Here is a 24,383-nt window from a genome sequence, read left to right on the forward strand (position 1 = left end):
TCTTGTTCCCTCCATCAGGGAATGGAGGTTACAACCATAACCATGATGTTCCCCTTCTGTCACTCACTCGAAGTTATGTAGATTGCAGTGACACAAGGGGTCTCATTTAAGCTGCTATGTCAGCCGCACGTTACCCTCCTCAATGCCCCCAATTAAAGGTGTCATATACCGCTCTTAGGTTCCCAGTACCCGCACTGGAACAGTCGTCATGACTAGCATGGGAGCAAGCCCGGCAGCCACAGCCTTTCCTCTCTCTATGTCTCTCGCATAGGGTGTGAAGTTGCTGGGGCTATCTTAGCGCTATGAAATACATCGGGGAAGGCGGTCTTTCCCGGTCCTATTCTTTCAGGGGGAAAAGACCCTGCAGAGGCCACATCCTGCCCAGACTAGGTGGAGGTAACATATGAGAAATACACCAAGAGGATTGTGAAGCTGTAGGTGGGAGCGCCGCAGTGTTAGGTCCAGCCTGATGAGGAAGGAGCTCTACAAGCACGGCGACTGAGGGCAGTGAGACTGCCCAAGGGATACGCTGACAGGGGGACCATACCGCAGAAAATAAATCACGGGGAGGTTGCCTGAAGAGGGAATTAATCCCGTGGAGCCCAACCCCAGTACAGAGCACCTGTGGCTCGTAGTGGGTCTGGACGCGAAATGCTCCGCTAATTTCGCAGGCCAGAAGTCTAGGGAGGAGAACATACATCAAGCGATGCTTAGTGGCTAACCTGGAAGAGAAGGCACACTGGATCAACTTGGTGGAGAGCACTGTGTGGAAGCGGAACACCCGGTCGGTTGTGCCACATTCCCGAGTTCTAGTGCCTGTACATGGTGTTGAGAGGCTTCTGTGGTGACCACAACATGTCTGGACACCTGCTGTAGGAGGACTCTGGTCCACAGAAAACAGAGGTCTGTCCAAGGGTTGAAAATCTGATGGCAGGAGGGGGTGATTACCACAAGGTATGTGCCACGGCGCCATGCCCATCTCGAGGCTCGAGTCTGAAGCCAGTGTTGAAGCGATCTCATATACATCAACAGAGCAGCGCTACCGCAGATGTCATATGCCCCGGGAGCCTCTGGAATTGTTTTAGAGGAACCGCTGTGCCAGTCTCAAAGAGAGCGAGGCACCTGAGGACTGGCTGCACGTGCTCGTTCGTGAGGCGCCCTGTCATTGAGACTGAGTCTAACTCCATGCCGAGAAAAGAGATGCTCTGAACTGGGGCGAGCTTGCGCTTTTCCCAGTTGACCTGAAGCCCTAGACTACTGAGGTGCCTAAGCACCTGATCCCTGTGAGTGCATAGTAACACTCAAGAGTGAGCCAGGATGTGCGAGGTAGTTGAGTATGCAGATGCCCACTTCCTTAACGGGGCAAGGGCTGCCTCTGCGACCTTTGTGAAGACACGATGGGACAGGGAAAGGCCGAAGGGGAGGACAATTGTACTGATACGCCTGGCCGCTGAATGCAAACCGTAGGGAGAGTCGTGTCGAGGCAAGATGGAGACGTGGAAGTACGCATCCTTCAGGTCTACCACCACAAACCAATATAACTGTTGAACGCAGGTAAGAATCGGTTTCTGCGTGAGCATTTTGAACGGGAGATTTGCAAGGCCCGGCTGAGAACTCGCAGGTCCAAGATTGGTCACAACCCACCACCTTTTTTTAGGTATGATGAAGTAAGGGCTGTAGAAACCCTTCTTCATCTCGGCTGGAGGGATGGGCTCTATCATGTCCTTGAGAAGCAGAGTCGTGATCTCTGCCCGTAAAGCGCTGGCTTTTTCGGCGCATAGGGAGGTGGAGCGAATACCACCGAAACGAGGCAGGAGCCGGTCGAACTGAATCACGTAGCAGAGTCGGATGATCCTGGTCAACCAGCGCAATGGGTTGGGCAGGGAAAGCCACGCGTCCAAACTCCACGCGAGGGGCACTAATGGGATGATCGCTTTTGCCGTGTTGGGCTTCGCGGCGGGGGGGAGCAGGTAATAGTACGTCAGGAGGCAGATGAGCGTCCCGAGGCTTGGGTGCTGAGAAAAGACTCAAAGTTAGAGACTGAAGAAGACCTAGAAAGGCGTCTTCGGAACTCGTCAACGCTGCCCTGCCGGGGCTGAGCAGTCGCGTGTCCGGAGGCGAGGGAGCTGCGTCCGGGGAGCCGCGTCCGGGGAGCCAGCAATGTAGAGTTTTGGGGCCGGGGTGCCGTGAAAACAGCTCCGGATGCGCTGGATGACCCAGGGAGTGAGGAAATCGCTCTTCAATTGAGAATGTGGGTACCGCAGCCCGAAGGCAGTGCTGCAAATGAAACAAGGATTCTCTTTAAAAGTCCCATTTAATAATCTCTCAATAAATGAAACAATAATTAACAATAAACCATGTAATATTTGTACATAAACACCACCCACTGTAAAAGTTCATTAGAAATGTACTTGTGTGAGAGTTAAGAGTTTAAAAATATTCTAAAAGTATTTGCTTTTCTTCAAGCGTTACTCAAGTAAATGTAGCACGATACTACCCACCTGTGGTCACTAAACCTGCTTTCTGGAAACCCTGTTCATCCAGGGTTTATTTTGTGATAATGACCTGCTAACTTTACGTTATCCCTTACTTACAGCTCAAGTGTTAACTATTTTTTGCTAATGCAATTTCAACTTCAAATGGTTATATACAGTTGAACGTGGTGTATGAAGAAAACATGACAGCACTAAAAAGGACAACTCCAATATTCTTTTGGCTTGTTCTCACCACTTCTATCTGGAAGAAGCTTCCAAACAAGATCTGTATGACTGAAGAACAGCTTTATTATCACTGGTTACTTGTTTATTAGCACTTAATAGTATTACCTGATATCTCCATGTGGCTACTCCCCAATCAGCCAAAAAGATTGCACTGGAAGAACGTTGGTCCCCTAAGCCTGCTTCATTCCTCAATGGGGATTAAAGCTACTAATGGACCTTCATTTCTGTTTATGTGATGTAAATTTCTGTTCTGTTGAGTTCTCTTTTGCACACTTGCACTTATGTATATACTGTCCATTCTATAGTGCACTTCTCTCTTTATCAGTCAGTGATTCCTTAAAGGGATAGTTCACCCAAAAATGAAAATTCTCTCATTATTTATTCACCCTCATGCCATCCCAGATGTGTATGACTTTCTGTCTTCTGCAGAACACAAAGGAAGATTTTTAGAAGAATATCTCAGCTCTGTTGGTTCATTCAATTGCAAGTGAATGGTGGCCAGAAATTTGAAGGTCCAAATATCACATAATGGCATCATAAAAGTAATCCATATCAACGTTAATCAACATCTTCTGAAGCAATCCAATCAGTTTAAATATAATTCCTTTTTCAATATAAATCTTTACAACAGTCTCCTTGGCCATCAGGATTTCAAGCTCGGTACCTATATTGCCATTTAGTGCTCTGCGTAGTGCACTAGGAAGTGTTATCAAGCTTGAAATCATGATTGCCAAGGAGACTGCTCTGATGGCATCAGATGGCCAATTGTGCAAAGGTGCCTCATTTTGTTCCTGGGAGGCAGCAGATGTCCTTAACCCCACCCTCACCCTAATCCTAACCTGTAAGGCTGAGTGGCCTGTAAGGAACAATACATGGCATCTTTCACCCATAACGAATCAGACGTTAATACAATGGTACTTTAATGTACGATTACCTTATTTATGAACTATTCTGTATTTACATAGTTCTTGAAAGTAATTCAAAGAATACTGTACTACTACCATTTTAATATTCTGTTAAAATATTCACATACCATTGTATTTACTTGGTGCTTCAAGGTAATTCAATGAATACTATGGTACTGACATTGATAAATGATTGCCATATTCATAGACCATTATTGATATGATGCTTGCAGATAATGGTATGTGCAAAAAACCAAAATATGGTAATGCCATGGCACTTTTTTTTTACGTGTTTTCGTGTAGGCTAAAAAGTGTTTTGATACTTTTTGGGTTGGATAATGTCTATACCTGCAGTAGTCAAGCAGCTCACGTGTTGAACTTAAAAAATACTTTCTTAATCACTGGCAAACTATACGACAAATTAACAAGTTTGTTTCCATTGATCATAGATAAATATCCACTGCAACCAGTTTTCCGTGTTTTAAAGTATTCTATAATTGTATGGGCGAGTGAGAGCCACTTCAAATGATTTAGCAGCACGAGAGCTTTGAGTCATTCAGATTGAATCGCAAACTGAATCCGACCTCTTAGCTATCACAAGTGACCAATTCAGTATACACCTACACAGTGATGTAGCTTTTGACCAGGGAACTCTCCTCAACAACCACCAATGTGCCACCAGTACGCTCACCACACACCAGCTGTTGGTGGAGAGAGTAGAGTGACAGAGCCAAATAATGGATGGGGATTATTGTTTCAACCACATATGTTGCTAGAGAGCAAAGTTCCATAGCGCAAGCGCAGCTTTAATTGTTCTTTTATATGTTTTTCAGTGTTCGTTCTTCATTTCTTGGTCAATGTTTCATTGTTTGCAAAAACTTTGGCATTACTGTTAACATTTTAACAATTACTTTGCACTGTTACTGTGTTAGGTCATTTTACATTAAATATATTTTATTATTATTATTATTATATCTGCCTTCAGGGACAAATCACAAGTTCTCTTACGAGAGGTTCTCTCGTATTGCGTAAGCTAGCTTACGCTACGGGAAAGATTCATCTTTTCTGAGATATTGAAGCCAAAAAATTATCCTTAATTTTTGTATCCATTGTCAACGCAGTGCGGCAGCTGCAGACCTTGAGCGAGCTAGCTAGCGAGCTCATAGGTTTCTCTGCGGCAACTGCTGCAGCCTATAGACGAGCTTGGGCGAACTCGCATCCAATGAGAGGCGTCCGCGCGCTCACTGCATCAAAGCCCGCCAAAATGGGTGTGACTAGAGTGCATATAAGCGTAGTTCGTAGGCTGGAACCCTGATTTTCATCTCTTCAGCGAAGCTCTCCGCATCGCTGACCTGGAAGCCGCGTCGCCGTTTGAGGGGCATCTAGCAAGCGTGGACAGCGCTAGAAGAAGCCGGCCGTCTCAGCCACCTTCAGCCATCCTGCGAGCTACGCCATCCGACGACGTATCCTTTTATTCAGCAAGCTAGTTCTCACGAACTATTCACAAAAGAGTACTGAGCGTCTTTTTCAAGATGCCTCGCTCCACTTGCGCCTCATGTCACGCCCTTCTCAGCACAGGAGACCGCCACATCATCTGCGCTCTCTGCCTGGGACTGGGGCACGCAGAGCTCGCCCTCACTGAGGGCGGATGCGATTTCTGCGAGGAGCTACCGATGTCGACCCTGCGGGCTCGACTCGAGCCGATCAAAGCAGAAACCGCCGTCGCCTTACCCTCAGCCGCGCAGGAAGAAGCGCCGCTCACAAAGGCTGCCGGAAACTGTGGTTGAAGCGTCTGCCTCGCCGGAGCCTCTCCCTCGAGCATCGCTTTCACCCTCCCCGCCCCGGGACGCGCAGTTGCCGCCGAGCGGCCGCACTGCTGCCATCTCGGATGACGAGCGGAGGATAAGGGCCGCTGTTCCATCATGGCTCGGACAGCGAGGAGTGGACAGGCTCCCAAGCCTCCTCCTCAGCCCAGGAATCCAGCAGGACCCGCGCCGGAGTCGAAGGGGAGTTAACACGCCTCCTCACACAGGCCGTCGACCGCCTCGGGCTCGAGTGGTCACCGCCCCCTGAGCAGGCACCCAACAGACTCGACGGCTGCTTTCTTCAGAGCCATCGCCGCTCTACACCCGCGGCCCGGGCCGCTCCCTTCCTGCCGGAATTACATACGGAGCTTGCAAAGTCGTGGAACGCTCCTTTTTCAGCCAGGACCCGTTCACACGTCTCCACCTCTCTCGCGTCGGTGGATGGCGCCACTGAGAGAGGCTACTCCTCCATCCCCCCGGTCGAGGACTCGGTAGCAGCACACCTTTGTCTGCCCTCCGCGAGATGGCGTTCCAAACCTGTGCTCCCGTCTAAGGCCTGCAGAGCGACTTCCGCCTATGTTGGCCGCGCCTATTCCGCCGCCGGCCAAGCCGCATCTGCTCTGCACTCAATGGCCGTTTTACAGATCCTACAAGCAGACCTTCTTCGGGAGTGGGATGAGAAAGGCAGGCACCCAGAGGCTGTTACTGATCTACGGCGCGACAGACCTCGCCCTTCAGCGCTACCAAAGCTGCAGCCCAAGCTCTAGGGAAGTGCATGGCCTCGCTGACTGTGACCGAGAGACACTTATGGCTAACACTAGCCGACATGGGAGAAGCAGAGCGCTCCACGTTCCTCAACGCACCGCTCTCTCCGACCGGTCTCTTCGGCTCCGCGGTGAGTGGCATTGTTGACCGCTTCTCAGAAGTCCAGAAAGCCACCCAAGCCATGAACCTCTTCCTGCCGCGTCGCTAGCTCCTCTGCAGGCCGCTCACGTGATCAGCCTCCTGCACGAGCCTCTTCACAGCGCCCAGTTCAACAATCTCAGACTTCTCAGCGTCGACAGGGCGGCCGCCCTCGATCAGCGCTCAGACAGCCGCCGCAGACCGCCGCCCCAGCGGGCCTCGATCTAAGGTAACGCTGAAACCAGAGCAGCCGAAGTCTTCCTAACTGTGTTGAACAAACGACGGCTCAGTCCGCCGCGGCCGGACCACTGTCAAAGCTTTACCCCTGTCAGTCCCCTTCTCTCAGGCTACTACAGTGGTGAATTTAGCAGCCAACAAGCCGGTGACACTGCCCGCTTGCCTGCACTCAAACGCCGTTTTCACGGCGACCCAAATAAATCTTGTAAAGAGCAAACATGTCTTATGTGTAGAAAAAGTGCCCACAACCCAGTGTTCGCCCCTACACACAAGCATAACACATCCCGTGCCCCTATCAGAGCACGGTCTCATAAAGCGGTTACGAACCGCTCGAGCGTCAGAGTCAATGAAGGTGCCCACAAATGCGTGCGCGCGCCCATTCTCTGCCCGCTCTGTCACACGACCAGCCCTATGTGTAGAAAATGTGCCCACAATCCAGTGTTCACTTCTGCACACAAGCACTGCATGTCTCGTGTCCCCACCAGAGCACGCTCACATAAAGCGGTTACGAACCGCTCGAGCGCTAGAGTCAATAAATGCGCCCACAAATGCGTGCGCGCGCCCATTCTCTGCCCGCTCTGTTACACGGCCAGCAACCATTCCTCTGTGTGTAAGTCCCGTGCCCATGACTATGCTTGCGCATCACGTAACAGATGTGACTCTTTCCCCATTCATTCCAATCAGGAAGTCAATCTCAAAACAGCCTGTTCATGCTGTCTGCGAGCAATCATGCATGAACACACTAAACGCGCTCACACATTTTGTTCAGCGCTCTGTGTGCGGCAATCAGAGCGAATTGGCCATTCACCCTCTAGCGTTACGCTTCAAAGCGTGGGAAGCTATTCCAGGGATATCCAAGTGGGTGTTAAGCACAATACAACAGGGCTATTTGCTACAGTTCGATCGCCGCCCCTCGCTTCAGAGCTGGCTCGAAACCACTGTGAACACGGAAGCAGCGTGCATGCTTCGTTCAGAAATAGCAAGCCTTCTGTGCACAAGGGCCATAGAAAAAGTGCCACCCTCTCTGAGCGAGTCGGGGCTTTACAGCCGTTATTTTCTTGTTCCCAAGAAAGACGGCGGCCTCAGACCCATATTAGATCTCAGGGTTTTGAACAAGGTGCTTGCAAAAAGACCGTTCAAAATGCTTACAATCAGGAAACTCCTCGCGCATGTGCGCCAGGGGACTGGTTTATTTCTCTCGATCTGAAAGATGCATACTTTCATATTCAGATAAATCCCCGTCACAGGCCATTCTTGAGATTCGCCTCGACGGCCAGGTTTATCAATACACCGTCCTTCCGTTCGGCCTGTCCTTAGCACCCCGTACTTTGTGCATGGATGCGGCGCTCGCACCCCTACGGAGTCAGGGTTTGCGAATTCTGAACTATTTGGATGACTGGCTGATTATGGCTCAGTCACATATGGAGCTTCTGTCTCACAGAGCAGTTCTCCTCAGCCATCTGAACAGTTTGGGTCTTGCAGTCAATTGGACCAAGAGCTCACTACAGCCCAGTCAGACCATTTCCTTCCTGGGAACAGAACTAGACTCCGTGGCAATGACGGCTCGCTTATCTACACAGCGCGCACGCCGTGTTCAGCGACTAGCCGCATCTTTTCAGATGAACAGCCTCACGCCTCTGAAGAAATTCCAGAGAGTGCTAGGTTACATGGCCTCAGCCGCAGCAGTACTTCAGCTGGGTTTACTGCACATCGCCCGCTTCAGCATTGGCTAAACACCAGCGTCTCGCCGGGCTTGGGCCACAGGCCGCCAGCCCATCAAGGTGACTCAGACCTGTATTTCAGCTCTGCAGCCTTGGACAGTGGCCAAGTGGTATCAGCGAGGAGTGACAATGGGAGCTGTATCTCGCCGAAAAGTCATCTCGACAGACGCGTCCAACACGGGTTGGGGCGCGGTCTGCGAGGGCTCTCCGGTTTTCGGCCTATGGTCAGTTCAGGAAAAGCTCCTTCACATAAATTGTCTGGAAATGATAGCGGTCGAGTACGCGCTCGTGCGCTTTCTCCCGGTCATTCAGGGTCACCACGTTCTGGCATCCCCACCCAGAGCGCTGGGCGCTGCATGCGTGGGTGATCAACGACTACCCGTCGCTCTGCCAGAAGGAGTAATAAACACCATCATACACGCTAGAGCCCCTTCCACGAGAAGACTCTATGCGTCAAAATGGTCTGTGTTCTCAAAATGGTGCACCGACAGAGACCTGGACCCACGGACATGTGGGGTGTCGTCGCTGCTCGTATTTCTACAAGAGCTGCTGGATAAGGGCAGATCCCCATCCACGCTCAAAGTGTATGTGGCGGCCGTTGCGGCGTTCGCTGAACCCCTGCACGGCCAGTCATGGGGTAAAAACGAGCTGGTCATCCGCTTCCTCAGGGGAGCTAGAAGGATGAACCCCCGCGCCCCCATCGGTTCCTATCTGGGATCTTTCTATAGTTCTCGAAACTATGAAAGCCCCCTTTCGAACCACTTCAATCCGTGGATTTGAAATACCTTTCACTCAAAACCGTTTTTCTGACTGCCCTGTCATCAGTCAAACGTGTGGGAGACCTTCACGCGCTGTCTGTCAGCGCTGCGTGTCTTGAGTTTGGACCAAGTGACTCCAAGGTCATTTTAAAGCCTAGACACGGCTATGTTCCCAAGGTGATCGGTACTCCTTTCAGAGCACAGGTCATTTCCCTATCGGCGCTGCCAGCACCGGATAGCGAACGCGACGCCAATCTCCTTTGCCCGGTCAGAGCACTGAGATTGTATACTGCGCGCTCCGCTGCTTTCAGACGCTCCGAGCAGCTTTTCGTTTCGCTCGAGGGCGCACCAAAGGTCTCGCCGCCTCGAAACAGACACTATCTAGATGGATAGTGGACGCTATTGCTGCTGCATACGCGTCAAAAGACCTGCCATGCCCGTTGGGCATTAGGGCTCACTCCACTAGAGGCATGGCATCCTCGTGGGCATGGTCCAGCGGAATTTCCATTCACGACATATGTGTGGCAGCGGGATGGACTTCCCCTCCACCTTTGTCAGATTTTACAATATGGAAGTGCCCGCTCTGCAGGCAAAACTACTAGCGGTTTAATAAGCTACAGCTCCCTGGTGAGCTGCACTGATGGGACACATTCCACACAGACCGGCACCGCCGCTCTGTCATTCCCGTCCTACTATGTGCTTATGTATTACACAATCAATGACCCGCATTCTTGCCGGCCAAATATTATTTCCCCACTCATAAGGGCTCCCCGGTCCCCCTTAATTCCCTGGGGCTCATACAGTGGATGCTTGGCGCGCACGGCGTTGATAATGGGTTCCCGTAGCGTAAGCTAGCTTACGCAATACGAGAGAACCTCTCGTAAGAGAACGTATCGGTTACCTAACGTAACCTCGGTTCTCTCTAGATGAGGGAACGAGTATTGCGTAGCCGGCCGTGCTCGCGCCACGCAGCGACTTTTCGCTTCAGTCAATGAAAACCAGGGTTCCAGCCTACGAACTACGCTTATATGCACTCTAGTCACGCCCATTTTGGCGGGCTTTGATGCAGTGAGCGCGCGGACGCCTCTCATTGGATGCGAGTTCGCCCAAGCTCGTCTATAGGCTGCAGCAGTTGCCGCAGAGCAACCTATGAGCTCGCTAGCTAGCTCGCTCAAGGTCTGCAGCTGCCGCACTGCGTTGACAATGGATACAAAAATTAAGGATAATTTTTTGGCTTCAATATCTCAGAAAAGATTAATCTTTCCCGTAGCGTAAGCTAGCTTACGCAATACTCGTTCCCTCATCTAGAGAGAACCGAGGTTACGTTAGGTAACCGATACGTTCTACAGTAAGACCAGCAGCACCAGTGCAGATCCTGGAAATGCATAGCAAACTAAAGCAGGCACAAGTGCAAACCCTAGTAATCTGCAGCCAGCAAATGCCCTGCCAAGGGATCCTACGGACTTTCATTTGTCATTTTATTTAGTGAAATTTGGCACCTTATATAGGCTACCGTTGGTTTTATTGTCACTTTGAAAAGTTATAAATAGCCTACTAATGTTCGTAACGATCATGCTGCCCTGTATTTCTTAAATAGCTTGACTTGATTTACTGTATATGTGGACTTGATTTACTTAACGGATAATTAATGTTTAATTACAATAGTCCTTGACGCGCAGCAGCGGGAGCGGACAGCAACTGGAGTGGGCGAGGGGCGTCAACTTCAGCGGCGCGACACTTACTAGAGGAATTCATATGAACCTTCCTGTGACACATGAAACAGACAACAAGCAACTGAACTCGGTGGAAGCCCTCTTTTCTCTCGATGGGTAACCATCAATGGGATCCCAACATGACCCGTGAGCACACGGTCAGTAACTGGACCGCCGTGAGGAGAGACGCGGGCTTCGCGGGTCCAGTGCTCGTGCTGCTCACGCTCGTGATGGTCGTATTGATCGCGGTGATCGTGTGTGGAAACGCGCTGGTCATCGTCGCCTTCAAGATGGACAAGAGTTTGCGCAAACAGAGCAATTATTTCCTACTAAACCTGGCCATCTCAGACTTTCTCGTTGGTAAGTGTTCAGGGAATTTTCAAATGGTCTTTCTTTTGCCTGAAAACTAACCAATTAACTCATCTCAAAAGGGGTTGTATAAATGCTGATGACGTTTTAATTATAAAGCTGAAATATCTCTTATGACTTGTATTCAGTATTAAACAAGACTGAATAAAATGTTACTTTGTTTTCTTTAAAAAAATATAAATTTTTTACTATTAGACAAGAATACTATCAGTACAAGCCGTTTAAGATGAAACTTGGCTATTGAATGCTGACTGATGTATTTAATATGTTAATTATTATACAGAATAGTAATTTAATAATTGGCTACGTTTAGTTACATTTCAAGTTGTAGCTATACTTCATAGCTTTCTGTAAAAGTAGCCTATTCTAATACAAGCATTTTGATGAAAAAAAAAATGGAAAGACAATTTCTGTCTGCTGTTACATTTTCTTTTTTAATGAAAAAAAAAAAAAAAAAAATGGACTAAAATAAAAACACTAAAGTTGTGCATTTTTGTGGGCAATTTTTTGGTACATAGACCCTATGTAACTATGAATGACCCCATTCATTTTCATATAAAACAAGTACATTTTATACAGATTTAGCAAATGTTGTAACAAACTTAATTTCTAGATATTATCACAAGGCATTAGATATATATTTAGACATGATAAACTATTTGTCAAACTGTAGCATATTTTTCTAAACCACTTGTGTTGAAGTGTCAGATTTTGCAATGAAGTTCCAATATGCTGTCAAACCTGACCATGCTGCCAGAGTCAAATATAATAGTGTTACAAAGAGTCATAATTTTGTTTCTTGTCATTTATATCAAACATCAAAATTCTAACCCAAAACTTTGTCACCCAGGGGCCAGACTCAGACTTCGACCTGTGTGCTATATACACCGATCAGCCACAACATTAAAACCACCTGCCTAATATTGTGTAGGTCCCCCTTGTGCTGCCAAAACAGCGCCAACTCACATATTTTTCGCACCACAATTGTACAGAGCGGTTACCTGAGTTACCGTACACTTTGTCAATCTGTCCATTCTCCGTTGACCTCTCTCATCAACAAGGCGTTTCCATCTGCAGAACTGCCCCTTTCTGGATGTTATTTTTTTGGCAGCATTCAGAGTAAATTCTAGAGACTGTTGAACTGTTGCGTGAAAATCCCAGGAGATCAGTTGTTACAGAAATGCTCAAACCAGCCTGTCTGGCACGAGGAGAACCTGCAAAATATTAGGCAGGTGTTTATGTTGTGGCTGATCAGTGTATATAGACCGGTTTGTCTACGCTTGTGAGGTCCAAATGTCTTCAGTTAAAAAAAAAAAAAAAAACTCAGATGATGTCGATCTTCAAATCTAGTGATGTGCACATGTTTGTGTGATGGTTAGGTTTTGGGGTAGAGTTTGGAAATAGAAAATATAATTAGCCTGATATGAAATCAATGGAAGTCAATGAGAGATCGCTAATATAATCAAACAAACCTGTGTGTGTGGTTGTATGCGTGTATTTTCTACATTGTTTTTGATTTATTTATTTTTATTTGACAAATTAAAAAAAATGTCTGTATTTTAGTGTTTCCCATTCATTTCCTATGGTGGATACAATTTTCCCAAAACACCACATGGATTTAGATAGCTAGTGGAGGAAAAGGTTACCAATTTTATCAGAGGAGGGAAAAAAAAAAAAAAAAAGAGTGGGTCAAAAATGACCTGAACACCACATGAGAGTTAAAAGAGGGGTCTGAGTGGTCTGTATTTTAAACACTTTATGTAACATCCATTCATGTGTGCATGTAGCTATCGCAATTTATACACTGCATTGAAAGAGCTTAATACAATCAACACATACACACAGGGCATTTGGTCTCTGATTTAAATTTAGCTTCTAAATCAAATGCACAAATAAATGCCAAACTCTTTGTATTTGAACCTACATCGAACATGTTTTTCAAATAAGCCCACATTCACCTGTGCATCTCTTCTGTAAAAACACATTGCAAACATTTTATATATATATAGAAGTAACTTGCGTTAATGAACATGCACAGTATTTTTATTGTGGGCACTTAAAAATACTGTGAATCCTTCTAGATGCCTTATCCGAATTGTTTATATTTTTAGAATTAACCTATTAAAATGTATAACCCTGCATCTAGGCCTACTGTGTAAAAATGCAGTCAGATTTTCACATTGAACAAAAATGGCAGACGGGCTGATTGAAAATGCAAATTCACTCTGACAGTAGGTGGCCCTTATACAGCAGAAATATAGCGGTTACTCTGGTAACGCCTGTAAACAAAGCAGCCCTGCGTTTATAAACAATACTTTATAATTTCTAATACGGAGGTAAGATGAAAAGAAAATGCCATTGAAACTTTTCTGTAGAAAGTCAGTTCCCTTCAGACATACATTTATATAAAATAGTCATAAAAGTATTGCATTCAAGGGCATTAGTTAAAGTCTTCAGAAGTCATATGAGACAAGTGCTCTCTCATCACTATGAGAGAGCACTTGGATTTCATCACAAGTCATTCTTTAGATTTTAGTGTTGAGATTAGTTAGATTAAAGTGTTGTGACTGCAAATCTGCCTGTTATGTTTTTATATTGCCAACAAATGGTTATGGTATTGTTGACTGTTAAGAAGGTTTAAAAAAAATGCACACATACATTTAGAGGCAATGTCAGGTCATTCCAAACTTGTAGCGCTAAAAAACATGAGATTAATGGTGAATAGTTTTAATTTACTGACAACCCTCAAACATTTGAACAGTAATTTTACATAATAATTTTCCTGGATAATGAAATGATTTACTTACCTTTCCTTGTGGCTTTTGAAATATCTGATGAAATTCGAGGTTGTGGTGGTTGTATCGGATATTTTTGCGTTGCATATTTTCATCCTTTTTTTTAATTCACATGGTCCAATTCGAAATCTTTATAGCCAAAGGAGATTATTTTGGGAACTGGACAATCATCCGTCATTTTGGCGCATTGTGAGCCACAATGTTTTTTCAGTTGTTGCTGTTGTAATCCTTTAACAATAACTGCACATTAACTGCGCAGCTCAGATCAGTGGTGCAGGTGGGTTTACATTTTTGCATATTAATTAATTGATGTCCGCAATATTTTTTAAACACATTTCATTACCGTTTAAGTTGTTGAAAATAAAAATAATAAAAACATTCAAGTCATTGTCGAGCCATGTAGTTCAAGTCAAGTCTCGAATCACTGTTCTCAAGTCAATGTCAAGTCATTCGCTTCATTTGTCAAGCAAGTCACAAGTCTTTAAATTTGTAACTCGAGTCCCCCACCTCTGATTAACAGTTTTTTCTGAAGTTTAAATATTTCATAATTGCCTTTAAATATTGATGTATTTACACATTTATTGCACTTACTAAATTACTACATTTTGTATGGCTGGTTATATACGAGATTTACATTGAGTTTACATCAATATGGATAACAAGCACTGAAATGGTACTGTCTCTTTAAGAGAACTGGCAGATTGGCAAGCAAAATGTTTACGGTTGAATGAGTGCAGCACACATTGACTAGAGTGAAGTTAAATGGTGGTTTTTCCCTCATTTGTGGATCTCGCCTTTGGACACAAAATACACAGAACGTTACAAAATAAAACTTTTACTTGCATAATGTGTATTGACTTGCTTTTACATATATTTACTGAACATGTTCTCAAATTCAAATCTGCAAGCTCTTGAGTTTTGCAACACTTTTACCTTCTAACAGTCATCCAACAGAAGCAGGGCCGGACATTTATAGCCATGCTATAAAACTGAGAATGTTGTGAAAACAGTCAGTGGAAAAGTAAGCAATATCAGTTGACGTTGTTAAATGCTTTGTAAAAGTAATTCTGGCAAAACGCGGTTCAACTAAAGCAATGGTGACATCATTATCATGACACCTACGGACCCACTGCAGCTAAATAAGGTACATTTCCTTCAGAGTGTGCACTTATGAGACAACACGCAGTAAAAGCTGAGGTTGAATCCAGCTTCTTAATCACCTTCTTATTCAGTTAATGATTGCGGTAATTAAGTTCTTCACCAATACATGAGCTCTGGCTCAATCACTGGAGAGTAAAATCTGAATATTGTCTAGCCAGTGGCTAATAATAGACATATTTTAGTCACATAGCATAAAATTCAGAAGCATATGGGAGCAGGGCCGGACTAGGACGCAATTTCAGGCCGGAAATCCTACACCCATCCAGGCCATCCTATGTACCCAAATAAAATTTAGAAACACGGACAACCTTGTTCCCCCCCCCCCAAATTACATTTATTTCACAGTATGACCATAACATAAAAACATAAACAACCAACCTAGAAGTAAAGCAGTCCTAATATCAAATGGGTCTGCACATAACGTCCTGTGGACTGTAATTACAACTGCAATAAATAATGTTATGAGATTGATGTTTTAAATAAATGTTTGAATATAAAAAAAATGCAATACTTAAACATTAAACTAAACTGCCAATAGGTGGCAGCAAGTGACCGTCTTAATTAGTGAGTCATTCATACAAAAGATTCGTTCAAAACGCTGAATCATTCAGTAACAAAACACCGCGCTGCAGTAGCTTTCCTTTGGAACCATTTTAGCCGGTGAAATAGAACAAAAACAGTTAATATGGTTTGTGTCTAAAATGTAAGTAACTTAATAAATATTAACTACGCTACTGGTTTATTGAACAATAAATTAAATGTAACATTTTCAAGCGTGATAATATTCAGCAAAACAGCTCCCTTAGTTGTGTTAAGTTATAAATAAAAAAAAACAACAATTAGAATTTTTACCTCCATACATTTCTTCTGTGAGTTTTCTGTGTGCACTCATTTGTTTTGATTTCTCCACGAATGTAACGTTAGACGGGCGCTGCTCGCATTTTCTGTTTAACCGTTTGTCTGAGGCGTAAAGTCGAATCGTAGCCTTGCCAGTCAAGACTAACAGATTCATGATTTAATGTTTTTTATTGTAATTAATATTAATAATTTTATTGAATGACAAATTCAAAAATGATCACTGGTAAAAGGTATTAATATAAAATAATAAAAATAATAAAAAAAAAATAAATAAAAAAAGCTGGCTGGCAGCAGGCCAACTTAGTCGCCAGGCCAGCGGGAATTGTCCCGGTGCTCCCGATGGCCAGTCCGGGCCTGTATGGGAGTCATTTAATTGCAATGTAGAGGGATGCTGGAAGAGAAAACATCCCCCACACAATTACACCACCACCACCAGCCTGCACAGTGGTAACAAGGCATGATGGATCCATGTTCTCATTCTGTTTACGCCAAATTCTGACTCTACCATCTGAATGTCTCAACAGAAATCGAGACTCAGACCAGGCAACATTTTTCCAGTCTTCAACTGTCCAATTTTGGTGAGCTCTTGCAAATTGTAGCCTCTTTTTCCTATTTGTAGTGGAGATGAGTGGTACCCGGTGGGGTCTTCTGCCGTTGTAGCCCATCCGCCTCAAGGTTGTGCATGTTGTGGCTTCACAAATGCTTTGCTGCATACCTCGGTTGTAACGAGTGGTTATTTCAGGCAAAGTTGCTCTTCTAGCAGCTTGAATCAGTCGGCCCATTCTCCTCTGACCTCTAGCATCAACAAGGCATTTTCGCCCACAGGACTGCCGCATACTGGATGTTTTTCCCTTTTCACACCATTCTTAGTAAACCCTAGAAATGGTTGTGCGTGAAAATCCAAGTAACTGAGCAGATTGTGAAATACTCAGACCAGCCCGTCTGGCACCAACAACCATGCCACGCTCAAAATTGCTTAAATCACCTTTCTTTCCCATTCTGACATTCAGTTTGGAGTTCAGGAGATTGTCTTGACCAGGACCACACCCCTAAATGCATTGAAGCAACTGCCATGTGATTGGTTGATTAGATAATTGCATTAATGAGAAATTAAACAGGTGTTCCTAATAATCCTTTAGTTGAGTGTACTTTATCAATACAAGACATTCTAGCCAGTGTTGCCTGCAGCTTTACTGCAGGTCCTCTAAACACAGTATAGTCTGATTCATATTAGTAAAGTGGTAAATCAGTAAATGAACGGATTCAATAACTTCTCTAATTTGAGTCCTGCTTGGTGTTTTTGGTATCATTTTAATAGCGAAATATTTAGTTAAATGCTGTTTTCCATTTCAAGCTATGTTTTTTCAGTTGTTGCTGTTGTAATTCTTTAACAATAACTTTATTTAAAAAACCCTTTGTTTCTTAGCCATGAAAAATAAGGGCTCTGATTCAATTCTAAATGATATAATTGGATAGTCATATTCAATGCTGTTTATCATACAATTTCCTTTAGTTAAGGAATTTTGGTTTGCAGACAAGTTTGAACAGATATGCAAATAAGAGTGCTATCAAAATATGCCTACATGGTCTAGGACTCATCAGCAGAAATGTCTCCGGTTACTTAAATGTAACCCCTGTTCCCTGAAAAAGCAGAACGAGATGCTGCGCTAATTTAGTGTTTTGGGAACGTCTTTAGGAGTGACCAGCTGTGAATATGTGCGTCACACATCAATGAAATTTACTATAATTTATAGCCTCTGCCGGTGACATCATCAGGATGCACCAGTAAAGGGGCTATAAATAGATGGGCCACAGGTGCATCATCATGTATTTTGTCTGAAGAGCAGTCCTGGGGCATCCTCAGGGCGGCAATGAAGCGCAGCATCTCGTTCCACTTTTTCAGGGAACGGGGGTTACAGTTATGTAACCTGAGACGTTCCCTATCAGACGTTACACTTTGATGCTGTGCTGATTTAGCGCTTTGGGAATGAGAATACCCATGCCGCCACACTGTGGATGTCTGGACCCCTTACGGTTGTGTAGTTGTGCTCACAAGAGTGCGAGAGGTCTTGGACATGAGCTTGTGATGTTGACTCAAGGACATAAGAGCCTGGAGTGGCATGAACATCCAACTATAAAATCTTATATATGTGCGGAGAGGACCAGGCTGCCGCATAACAAACATGCTGCAGAGGGACACCTCTAGCCAAGGCTTTAGAGAAGGCGACCCCTCTTGTAGAGTGAGCCCTGATCCCTACTGGCGAAGCTTGACCGCGCACCTGGTAGGCCAGGGCAATAGCATCCCTCACCCAATGTGACATTGTCTGCTTGGTGACGGCTGCCCCCTTGTTACGGCCCCCATGACAAACTACTAGTTGCCCTGACTTATGCCACTGTCTAGTGCGGTGGACGTAAGCCTGAAGGGCACTGGACACAGTCCGTGAAGACTTTCCTGATCCGGCACTGTAAACGGCGGGGAACAGAAGGCTTCAAGAGTGACCGGATGTATGGCCGAGAAAGGAACCTTAGGCAGGTAGTCAGGATAAGGGTTCAATATTGCTTTAGCCATTCCTGGGGCAAAATCTAAGTAGGCTGGCAAGACAGACAGAGCCTGCAAATCCCCAATTCTTTTTAGAGACGTAACCGCCATAAGAAAAAACATCTTGAGAGTCAGAAGTTTCAGACGCTAACTCTAGAGGTTCAAAGGGGGTCTCAACCAGACCCTCAAGGACTATTGCTAAGTCCCATGAAGGGATCCTGGTCCTAGCAGGAGGTCTTATTTGCATGGCTCCACGAAAGAAGCCAGTGAGCAGAGGATGTTTCCCCAATGGCATCCCATCAATCAAGGCGTGGCAAGCAGACAGAGCTGTATGGGCCATGTATGGGCTATGTATGTGCCATCGCGTCCAGACCCAGGGGGGCTGTGTGACTCAGAGAAGTAGAGGGGACATTGCGTTGTTTGTTGGGAGGCGAAGAGGTCCAATTTATAAACTGCTCTGATTGACAGGAGCTTGCCCTGGGCCAAAAGGAGAATCTGCTGTGCAGCTGGCGTGACAGTAGACCTCCTTGATGGTTTATGTAATATACTACCACAGTGTTGTCCTTGAGCTGGACAACCACTTAAGACCGCTCCCCAGCCCATCAGGGAGGTGTCTGTTGTTAGCAGCTTGCGACGGCAAGACGCACCTAGAGTGGGACCCAAAGTGAGGAACCGGGGTCTGAACCACATAGAAAGGGTACGTAGCGTTATCAGCCTTAGGGGACCGGCCCTTAGATGAATGCCCCTGGCTTTGAGCAACAACTAAAATGGTCTCATGTGCAAAAGGGATCACCGAGGACGCAGATGCCACGAGACCTAGTATTCGTTGATACTGACGAAGAGTGCAACCTTGGCCTAGCCCGACTTTGCTCAGGGTGTTTTGAATGGACTCTATTCGAGCGGGAGACAATTGTGCCCGCATTATGATCGAACTCCATACGATCCCCAGATAGGTAGTTTTCTGATTGGGAGAGAGGGCGCTTTTCTTGACGTTGAGCCTCAAACCCAGAGAAACCAGATGAGCTAAGATGATATCCCTGTGCTGTAATGCCAGTTCTTGTGACTGTGCTAGGATCAGCCAGTCGTCAATATAATTCGCAAAGGAGCCAGTGCTGCATTCATGCACTTCGTGAATGTGCGGGTTGATAAAGGCTAGGCTGAATGGAAGAACCAGATATTGGAAAGCGTCGCCCCCGAAAGCGAACCTCAGGACCTTCCTGTGTTGTGACAGAATTTCTATATGAAAATATGCATCCATGAGATTGATCATGACGTTGTGTTGACTATAATTTTTCAACTTGTTAATATATTAAAACAAATTGCTGGCAGAATTAACAGAATTTAAGTAAAATTAGTCAATGTCTAAGTGGAACTATTTTATTTGCAAAATTAAAGCATCAAAGGCTGATATGTGATAATACACTTTGAATCGCTTTTATTTCTTTATATTGAATAATGAATTGATTTACCTGAAAATCAACAAAGTGAATGATCAATTAGAGAACATTGTCATGCACATAACCTTTGAAAAGTAAAGGATGCTGTTATAACAATTTAAATAAAAATATAGATATTGCAGACGATTTGAACCAAGGTCAATATGCATGGTTAATGGCCATGCTACGAGTAGACCAGTGGACAATTATTTTTTTATTTATAATTTAAGCATATAGGACAATTATTAACACATTTCAGACAAATAAAATAATTCCACTTGCAATTTACTGCTCTGTAATCGACAGTTCCCATTCAAACCAATATCCCACATTAACATAGATAAACCTGTTACCCTGTAACGCTCTTAAACCGTGTCAAATTCATTAGAACAGACATCAATTAAACAAAGCGGGATAATGATACCAGAATTTTTTTATAATTTGCAAAATGTCTTTTCTTTGCTCCTTGGCAGTTCACATTGAATGCATGTGCTGAAAAGGCAAGTGAACAACAGCTGGGACAGCGTCACTGTGATCAAGACACCTGAATCATCTCTTTAACATGCTGAGGTGCAATTGACTACACATGTCTGTACTTCATTTGATAAATCATTGCTGATATGATCAATAGAAATACCAAGAAAATGAAAAGGAGCTTGTTATTAAAACAGGTGCGACATCTGTGGTGTTGGTTCACAAAAGCCGACACGGAGCAGAAAAATGTTATCTGCAAACTGTGTTGCTCAACGATAATAACTGGTGGCAATTCAAACTATCTGTATTACAATATCAAAATGAAGCACACTAAAGAATATTATGAAAGCCAAATGAGGTGCTCCACATTAATTCTGGTGAAGATGGGAGTTGGTAGGTGATAGGATTAATTTGTTTTGTGATAGTGAAGGGACCAATGTAATGGGGACTTTTTGCATGGCAGGCGCAGCTGGATGTCCTTCGTGGAGAGCCAAACCTTCTGCCTGGGCTGGTAAATGGGAATAGATGATCTCCGGGCATCAGCAAGGATCTTCTGGCAGTGCACAGCTCTCTGCAGGAAATGGAGGGCTAAGTCCCAGGCCCTCTTGCTCTCTCTAAACAATGGTTGACTGCTGGGACGTCAGATGGTTCTCCGGACCAAGGGGAAAGAGGAGGTTGGTAGGCACTGGAAGGGTGTTAGGTTGGTGGAGGGTTGACGTAAGGAATTCTGTGCATACTCGGCCCAGGACAGGAAACAACTCCAACGGTTCTGGCGGCGATGACAGAAGCTTCGGAGGAAACAGCTGATCTACTGAATCTTCCTCTACATCTGCCTGTTGCTCTGAGGATGATACCCGGAAGAGAGGCTAATGGTTACTCCTATGACAGAAAAAAAAGCCCTCCAGGCTCTGGAGATGAACTGGGGACCTCTGTCTGAGACGATATCTTCTGGAATCCCATCATTTCTGAACACATGGTTGAAGAGTGCTTCAGTGGTTTCTTAGGTGGTGGGAAGACCTTTGAGGGGTATCAACTTGCAGGCTTTGGATAAGCGGTCAAGGACCATCAAAACACAGGTGAATCCCTCAGAGGATGGCAGGTCCATGATAAAGACGACCCCGAGGTGTGACCAGGGTCAGTGTGGAATGGATAGCAAAAGGAGCTTGCCAGCCGGTAGTTGTCATTGGGTTCCAGACATGGCACATTCCAGGTGTCTCTGGACAAACCTTTTGATATCTTTGTCCATGGGTGGCCACCAGTTCTCTCATATCCGGGACCAGAAGGTCTTATTGGTCCCAGAGTGGCCAGTGCACAAGGAGGAGTGGATGGAGTCGATGAGTGATAAACGTTGAGAGGAGGGTACAAAAGGTATTTTTGGTGGGACAGCCCAGTGGAGCAGGTTTAGTGGCTGTGGCTTCAGTGATTCTATCGTCCAGGGACCATTGGATAGGGCTTACAATTACGTGAGGAGACATCTTTGGGCTTTCCTCTGGAGCGTAAAGATGGGAATGGGCATCGGCCTTGATGTTCTTGTCCCCCGAAAGATAGGAGATGGTGAAACTGAAACATGTGAAGAGGGCCCATCCTGCCTGGCGAGGATTTAAACGACGAGTCTCCCGGAGGTACTCAAGGTTCTTGTCAGTTAGTACCAGGAAGGTGTGTTGGGCCCCCTCTAGCCAATGCCACCACTCTTCCAGGGCCAATTTGACAGCCAAGAGCTCCCGGTTTCCGATGTCATAATTTTGCTCCACCGGGGAGAGTTTTCTAGAGAAGGCACATGGATGGAGCTTAGATGGTTTCCCCTGCTGTGGCGCCGGATGTCTCCTACGCCATTAGTGGAGGCATCCACTTCCACCACAAAAGGCCTTCTAGGATCGAGGTGGATGAGAAGTGGAGCCATGGTGAAGGCCTCCTTCAGATGTTGGAAGGCGTAGGACACCTCGGAGTTCCAGGTCAGAGACTTGAGAGATTTGGATCAGAGAGGGGAGTTTAAGGGAGAGGTGAGAGAGCTGTATTCCTGATGAAGCGGTGATAGAAGTGGCAAAGCACTGGAGTTCTTTGATTCTAGTAGGAATGGGCCAGGATCGCACAGCCTCTAACTTCCCCTCGTCCATCTGGATACCATCAGGACTGATGTGGTAACCTAGGAACTGGAGGGACGACTGATGAAAAGAACACTTCTCAGCCTTGAGGTACAGGTGGTATTCCCTCAGCTTTTCCAACACTAGCATGACGTTTTTACAATGGTCGGTCTTCATCCAGGAGTACACTAGAATGTCGGAGGTACTCGAGGACGAATCGAGGTACTCATGGATCATCTCATTCATGAAGCCCTGGATCATGGAGGGGCTGTTGACCAGGCCATACAGAATCACTCGGTACTCGTAGTGGCCTGTTGGAGTTACAGAGGTGGTCTTCAATTCATCTCCCATCCAGATTCGAATGTAAGTAACATGACTCACCATGGGTGGGGAGGACAAATGGGACATGCTGAGATGATATGTCCCTTACCACCACAGTCCAGGCACAACCGCTGGGTCAACCGAAGCTGGAGCTCTGCTGATGAGAGCAGAGAAACATCCATTTGCATGAGCTCCACGCCTGGTTCAGAAGATCGGACAGAGGGTGATCGTGATGGTACAGGCGAAGACTACAAGGCGGGCACTTCATCTAGGCAGGGCTTCATTCGGTTGGCAACTTGGATGGAAAGTTGGATGAAGCACTCAAGCCCCATGGTGTCATCAAATGAAGAGAGATCCAGCTGCAGTGTTGGGTCGAGCCCCTGATGTGTCTCAAAGAGGTTGGGCCCACTGCAGTGCTCCTCCAGAGAGCAAGTTGATTATATAAGCCACCTTAGCCTGCTCTGTGGGGAAAAGATGCGGCTGCATCTATAGGGCCAGTGAACATTGGAGCAAAAAGCCATCGCAGTTCTCCGCCAATCCGGAGTATGGTGCTGGATTGACCAAGGGACTGGCAGAATAGACCGGTGAAGAAATTGCGGAAGTGTTGGTTGAGATCAGTGGAGCAGTGGGGTTAGATGATGGAGCAGAGGTGATTAGTACTCGACTTGACTCGAGTGTGTCAACCAGCTCCCGGATGGGGTCCTGACCTGCTGGGTTCATGGTTTTGTGAGGGTCTGGTATCCTGTGACAGTAACCCAAATGCAGATATTTATTGGAACAAACACAGACAGCAATTAGCAGGTGAGTGAAGAATGAGCAGATCGATTCAGGAACAGACAACAGTACTTAATAGTGGTTATTGTATTTGCTGTTTGAAGTATTACTTCAAATGTTAATTTTGCTCCAATGTTCGTTTGGAGAATCACACTGCAGGAGAGAGGACTTGGAATAAACATCAGAATAACGCTGGAGAGGAATCATCAAGGGAGCACGCTGGAATGGCATCTGAAGAGTCAGGTAAGTAGGAGGTAAGGGAGTCTGCATACTGCGATAAACCAGACGAAGGATGAAGGGAGAGTGGTGTGTTACATAGAGGAGCTGATTGACACGGTGATTGGAGGCAGGTGATCAGAATTCAGGGGAGCTGGAAGGTTGAGTGTTTGTGGTGGGAAGGTCAGGTGGATCCGTGACAATCATAGCATAGGAAGTACTTTGTGAATTTCTTTATTGATTAAAGGTGCTGGAAGAGATTAATTCATGAAGTATGCAAATAATTGTCCTACTCCCTTAAAGATATGAATGAAATAAGTGTCCTGATTATCTCACTGGTCTCTGTGACAGCTGCAAACAACTTTGTTAACAGCAAGTAAAAATGTGTCAGCAGATTGCGACACTGACACTTTTCACCTGTCCAGGGCTCCAGAATAAAAATATGACTTAGGAGCCACCTGGCTCATAAACTGAAACATTATGGAGCCAAATGGCTGTTTTTAGTAGCCAAATCACAGATTCTCAATTTAGATTGCGGTTTAGAAACAAGCAGGGGTGTAAAATAACGAATGACAAACACTCACGTTACTGTAATTTT

The 24,383-nt window shown here is 45.6% G+C and overlaps 1 protein-coding gene across 1 annotated transcript in view; it reads left to right on the forward strand.

The window, feature by feature from the left end:
• The first annotated feature begins 10,874 nt into the window (after positions 1-10,874).
• The window catches only part of LOC127644634 (histamine H3 receptor), a 43,720-nt gene continuing 30,211 nt past the window's right edge, over positions 10,875-24,383 (forward strand). Inside the window, exon 1 of the mRNA XM_052127910.1 lies at positions 10,875-11,121. Within this exon, the coding sequence (XP_051983870.1) occupies positions 10,875-11,121 (247 nt within the window). The remainder of the gene's footprint in view (positions 11,122-24,383) is intronic.

This window comes from Xyrauchen texanus, chromosome 6 (assembly GCF_025860055.1).
Source record: "Xyrauchen texanus isolate HMW12.3.18 chromosome 6, RBS_HiC_50CHRs, whole genome shotgun sequence".
NCBI lineage: Eukaryota > Metazoa > Chordata > Actinopteri > Cypriniformes > Catostomidae > Xyrauchen > Xyrauchen texanus.